Genomic DNA, 2,982 nt, shown 5'->3' on the forward strand with positions numbered 1-2,982 from the left:
CTTGGATGGGAGACTGCCTGGGAATATCAGGTGCTGTAAGCTTTATCGTTTTCTTCACTAAGCAGGGTCGGCCTGATTAGTACTTGGATGGGAGACTGCCTGGGAATACCAGGTGCTGTAAGCTTTAGCGTTTTCTTCACTAAGCAGGGTCGGGCCTGGTTAGTACTTGGATGGGAGACTGCCTGGGAATACCAGGTGATGTAAGCTTTAGTGTTTTCATCACTACTTATCTAATACACTGGCCTACAGAGTGGCTGATCTTTAAATAGCCCATCCTTTGGAGCAATCCCAGTTTATGGCCATAACACCCTGTCTGCACCCGATCTCGTCTGATCTCGGAAGTTAAATAGGGTCGGGCCTGGTTAGTACTTGGATGGGAGACTGCCTGGGAATACCAGGTGCTGTAAGCTTTAATTTTTTCTTCACTACTTATCTAATACACTGGCCTATAGAGTGGCTGATCTTTAAATAGCCCACCCTTTGGGACAGTCCTCGCTTAGGGCGCTAGTGAGTCGCACTGCACAGGAAGTGTGTTGGCTGCAGTAGGGAGAGGAAGGCTCTTCCACATCTCTGTTTGTTTAGTTTGTTTTGGAGTTTTTGTATATTTGTTATTTGGACTTTTTTGTTAGTTTTTTGGTTTCTAAACCACCTAACAGCAGCTTAGTGCTGTCTGGAAGGTGGTTTTTTTTGTTTTTTCAGTGTTTATTTTATTTTATTTTTGTATATTTTTATTTTTTGGACGGACCCACGGTTAAAGACTTGGAAATGGCAGGAGAAACAGGAAAGGAAAACAACAATGGACTGGATTACCGACAACGAGCTGGAAACAGAAAGGATGGAGAAATGAGGAAAAGTCTGGGGGAAAGGAAATATTTAAAAGAGGCAACTGTGATTGTGGAAGTGGATAAAGTGAATGGAGTAAGAGCAGAGTATGTAATCAAAGCAGTATCAGAGAGGATTGGAGGAGGGAAAATTTTGGCGGTGAGACCGAGACAAGGAAAAGAATATGAAGTAACATTGGAGAAGGAGGAAACGTGTGAGGAATTGATGGATGGGCTGACAATAAAAGGAACTAACTGCGAGATAAAAAAATTGTAAAACAGAGAATTTGTTGTTTCTTTTATGCATTTGCCCGTCTACCTGGAAGATGAACAAATTTTGGAGAAATTGGAGGGTTGGGGGGTTTTCCCCATTTCAGAAATTAAAAGGAGGCTTTACACGGGCACTGATATTGAAGATGGCACAAGGTATGTCAAAGTGAGGTTCCCTAGAGAGGTGGTGTCCCTCCCGTATAGCACGAAGATGGAGACAGCAGAAGGGCAGCAGTATTGCAGGGTAATGCACAGCTGCCAGGTGAAAACCTGTAGGTTGTGCATGAGCCCCGAGCATCTGCTGAAAGATTGCCCAGATTTTAAATGCTATAAGTGCGGGGAAAAGGGACACTTTGCACGGGACTGCAATACTGTCAAGTGCCCGGACTGCCATGAGTTTTTAATTAGATGTGAGTGTTGGATGGAAGAGGGGGAAGGAGGTGGAGACGACCAGGTGGACGGGCAGATGCATGAAAGGAACAACAAGGAAAGAAACAACGAAGAGGAGCAGGAAGCAGAGAAACCTCAACAAAAAGAAACAGGAGAGGAATCAGAGAACGGAGAGGAAGGAGAAGGAGAAAAAGAGAACGATAAGGATAAGGAACAGACAACAAAGCAGGACACACAATTGACTGAAATGGAGATATCGGACAGTTTTAAAAGTTTTCTGGATGATGTGGCGAGAGATGGACAAGGAATAGAAGATCAAAACAAAGAAACGGACAATGAAGAAGAAGCAAGGACGGACAACATGGAAGAAGACAGAGGGGGGAGAGGGCAAATAAGAAGAAGATCATTAAAGGTAAAACCAAATGTGGAAAAAGCAAGGAAAAAAATAATGACAAACAGATATGAAGTGTTAAGAGGTTTGGAGGGAGAAGATGGAGAATAATGGCTTGTAGGTATTTATTTTTCTTTCTTTTAATGGTTTTAAGTTGTGTTACTTTTAATGCAAGGGGACTGATGGACATGGGAAAATTTGAAAGAGTAAAAGAGAAATGTAAAGGAGAAGATGTTATTGCTTTGCAAGAAACAAATTGGAAAGAGAGTGTGATGATGGACTATAAAAGGAAATGGGAAGGGGATATTTTATATAACAATGGGGATGGAAGGCTTGGGAGAGGAGTGGCGTTTTTAATAAGAAAAGATATGTTTAATGTAAGCAAAGAAGTGTATAAAGATAAGATGGGAAAATGTATAGCGGTAGAAGTAATTTGTGATGGACGTGAACTGATTTTAGTGAATGTACATGCGCCAACAGAGGAGAAAGAAAAGAAAGAATTTTTTAATGTTTTAAGGAGTATTATGAAGAAATATAGAGAAATAATAATGATGGGGGATTTTAATACTGTTTTCAGTAAGCAGGATATGGCAGAAGGAATGGTTTTTAAATCGGACGCAGGGAGAAAAGAATTAAAGGAATTGATGAGTGAAAATAACTTAATAGATGTGTGGAGAGAAATGAATGTTGGAAAAAAGGAGTTTTCAAGAAGGCAAATAGTGGGACATTTTATATGTAAAACAAGAATTGATTATGTGTTGTGTACAAGAAATGTGGGGAATTTTATTGAAAAAGTCAGATATGAAGAAACTAGTTTTAGTGATCATAAGTTTTTACGTTTTAAAATAGATTGGAGTAATATGCAAAGGGGACCGGGAGTATGGATCTTAAATACAGAGATTTTAAAGAATGAAGACTATGTTTCAAAGGTTAAAGAGATTATGGAAAAGGAAAAGGAAAATTAAATTTATGATGAGGATAAGAGAATATGGTGGGAGAACTTAAAGTTTTTAATAAAAAAATTTTCTATGAAGTATTGTAGTATTATGCGGAAATGCAGAATACTCAAAGAAAGAGAAATAAAGGAAAGCTTGGAAAGGGAACTGAATA

General features: G+C 39.4%; 1 protein-coding gene across 1 annotated transcript in view; it reads left to right on the forward strand.

Moving 5' to 3' along the window:
• The first annotated feature begins 504 nt into the window (after positions 1–504).
• LOC107570703 (uncharacterized) overlaps positions 505–2,982 on the forward strand; it is a 3,791-nt gene continuing 1,313 nt past the window's right edge. The window contains exon 1 of the mRNA XM_016256965.1: positions 505–1,957. Within this exon, the coding sequence (XP_016112451.1) occupies positions 1,123–1,957 (835 nt within the window). The 5' untranslated portion in view covers positions 505–1,122. The remainder of the gene's footprint in view (positions 1,958–2,982) is intronic.

Source organism: Sinocyclocheilus grahami, unplaced genomic scaffold, assembly GCF_001515645.1.
Source record: "Sinocyclocheilus grahami isolate Dianchi unplaced genomic scaffold, SAMN03320097.WGS_v1.1 scaffold1494.1, whole genome shotgun sequence".
Lineage (NCBI taxonomy): Eukaryota > Metazoa > Chordata > Actinopteri > Cypriniformes > Cyprinidae > Sinocyclocheilus > Sinocyclocheilus grahami.